Genomic DNA, 2,779 nt, shown 5'->3' with positions numbered 1-2,779 from the left:
GAAAAGAAAAATTCTTCTATGCAAAAGGTTGAGGCAAGCTTTTGGCGGAGCTACAAAAAGGAAGAATGACTCAATTTAAAAATTTTAAAAACTAAAAAAAATTGACATCTGGAATAAAATTATTCTGTTCACGCAACTCATTTGTTGGGAAAATACGCACAAAATAGTGTATTAGATACACTTTGGAAAGATTGAGTGTGTAATGCGATTTTTGTGAGTAAAAAATATGTAATAGAGATTTGATCTATAGTTCAGAAAGTAACTTATGTAATAATATTATGCATGATATGTTTTATTTGCTTTTCTTTTCCGGCAAAGAACAAGACTCTTGTTTTAGAATGAAACTTAATTAACTTGTTGGTTTAATTTGTTCTCTTTTAATTTTTCGTGTTTTGCATAATCAAGTTTACAAAATCAATTTCATGAATCACAAGTAGAAGATTGTCTATTTCAAATCGTGTATAGAATAATTTTAAAGAGTACTGCCGAAGTTGCATAAACCAAAATCAAAAACTGAAAATTCGAATTTATTTCGTTGAACACACCTGGGCCAGGTGTAAGCTCTTTTACCAATGTAAAACAAAACTTTCCTATAAATATAAAACCAACTTTTCAATTCACCCAAACACTGCCTTATTCCCTGTATATAAATACCTCATCTTTCCTCCATCAAATTTCCCCTGCAGCATGGTGTGCAAATTACTCAATTCTTTAATTCTTTCTCTTCTCCAACAACGCCACCACCTCCGCCACCCTCCTTAAAAAACTATACTATAAATCTTCGTCGTACGAAATATTCCAATTAACAACAATGCTTGTTTCGTGTTTCTCCCTCTGTTTCTTCCCTGTGTAGGAACGAGCGCCGTTTTCTTAGTCTACATCTGTATGCTATGGTACGCCGCCAGCTACCAGTCCTCCTCCGACGCCGGTACAGGAAATTACACAAATGACCCTGCAAAGACGAACCAAGAAAAAGGTCTGTCCGCAGCTCGATTAGATAAACTTCCAAAAATTACAGGGAAAGAATTAGTAATGAGCAATGATTGTGCGGTTGTACGGGTCAAAATCAAATTAGAGAAATTCGACATGCGGAGACAATTGTCATGAGTAACCTGCGAATCGAATTGAGTTGTCTGGCCGAGGTCAAGCAGTGATCAATAAGGCCGAGGTCGAGCAGTGATTAATAAGGCCGAGGTCGAGCAGTGATCATCAACAAGGCCGAGGTCGAGCAGCGATCAACAACAAGGCCGGGGTCGAGCAGTGATCAACAACAAGGCCGAGGTCGAGCAGTACAGATAGAAGTAACAGCTAGTTTTGCTTCGGAATCTTCAAAGGGAATATTCTACTGAATATTCTCTCTAATTGTACGGTTTAGGGCTCCTTGGGATATTCCATATAAAGAGTATGAGAGAAGACCGGAAGAGGGGACTTCTGGAAAAGCAGACTCTCTCTCTCTAGAAAAAATACAAACGTATCTCTCTAAAGAGATTAGATTATCTGTTATCTCACACTGTCCATCAGATCCGAAAAGAGTCCTAAGGTTCTTGTATTTGTTTATCATTCATCTTTATCAAATGAAAGAGGATCCGCCTCACTCAAGATTGGGTGAATCTTCTTCTTTATTTACATTTATTGTCATTTAATGTTATTTAATGCATAGTTTCATACTATTAGAGCTGGTCATAATTACTGTCAGCATTTATAATCAACTATATTTTTCTATTCATGTTATCCATCTCAGATCTAGAATTAATTATTATTAACTAGGATTTAACCTGTATCTTCTTATTTAATTAGTTTAACTTAATGTCTCGTACTTTTTAGTCAAAAGCGGTGTATTTGGATGAAATAGAGAGCGAGCAATATGCTATTGTTGTTCCAGGTTGTAACCATGGATTTCATTTAGAATGTGCTGATACTTGGCTTTCCAAAAATCCAGTCTGTCCTGTTTGTAGAACAAAACTTGAGCCTGACTTCTTTAATCCTCCTGAAAACAACCCTTGTTAAACAAATTTAAGCAATATTTGCTGTAAAACCTCTTTATTTGATTTTTGAGAAAAAAAAGTATTTTAAATAATAACGAGTAAAATTTGCATTGTGGTTAAGCCAAATAACAAACTACTATAAAATCACTTGGCAATTTAGGATAATATTAATACTAATACTTAATATAAATTTAATTTTTTTTTAATCTGAATGAAAAGACGGTGAATATTTTGTAAAGATAGTGCCTGCACTATCTTAATTAATAAAATTTAAAAATAAATAAATTGACAGATAAAAACAACGCCTCTATCTTAATTAATTATAAAGATAAGAATATAGAAACTATAAAAAATATGATAACTTTAAACATTAATATGAACAATAGAATAAAAGAATAAAAGTAAATAAAAAAATTACTACAAGAAAAAAAAACCTATTTTTATTTATAATGTACTATAATGGAAGTAACGGACAAGAATATGATAATTTTAAGTTATGGCTAATGCAATACAGACAAGAAATTATGGGTAATTTTAAGAGATTTGAGAAATTTTTACGTTTTTTAACATTTATTTAATGATTATATATAACTTTTATCTGAAAAATTAATATTTTAAAGTTATTTGCACATAAATCAAATAACTCAAATTATAGGTTTGTGTCTGCGTATCGCACGGATACTAATACTAGTTAATTATTAATATGAATAGTGAAGTGAAAGAGCATAGATATTTAATTTGTTGAGTGACTCTTGAAAATTTCAAGCCCCAGCCAAATGTGAAATGTCCACCTG

The 2,779-nt window shown here is 32.3% G+C and overlaps 1 protein-coding gene across 1 annotated transcript; it reads left to right on the top strand.

Moving 5' to 3' along the window:
- Nucleotides 1–795: 795 nt before the first annotated feature.
- Nucleotides 796–2,007, top strand: LOC104222352 (E3 ubiquitin-protein ligase ATL23-like; the record flags this gene model as incomplete). Its single annotated transcript, XM_070173985.1, has 3 exons — nucleotides 796–1,100; nucleotides 1,376–1,499; nucleotides 1,825–2,007. Coding segments are annotated over 3 exons (612 nt in total), but the record flags the coding sequence as incomplete, so codon positions are not given.
- Nucleotides 2,008–2,779: the final 772 nt, after the last annotated feature.

The sequence above is a fragment of the Nicotiana sylvestris genome, chromosome 4 (genome assembly GCF_000393655.2).
Source record: "Nicotiana sylvestris chromosome 4, ASM39365v2, whole genome shotgun sequence".
Lineage (NCBI taxonomy): Eukaryota > Viridiplantae > Streptophyta > Magnoliopsida > Solanales > Solanaceae > Nicotiana > Nicotiana sylvestris.
This window is presented reverse-complemented; position numbering and strand designations above follow the sequence as displayed.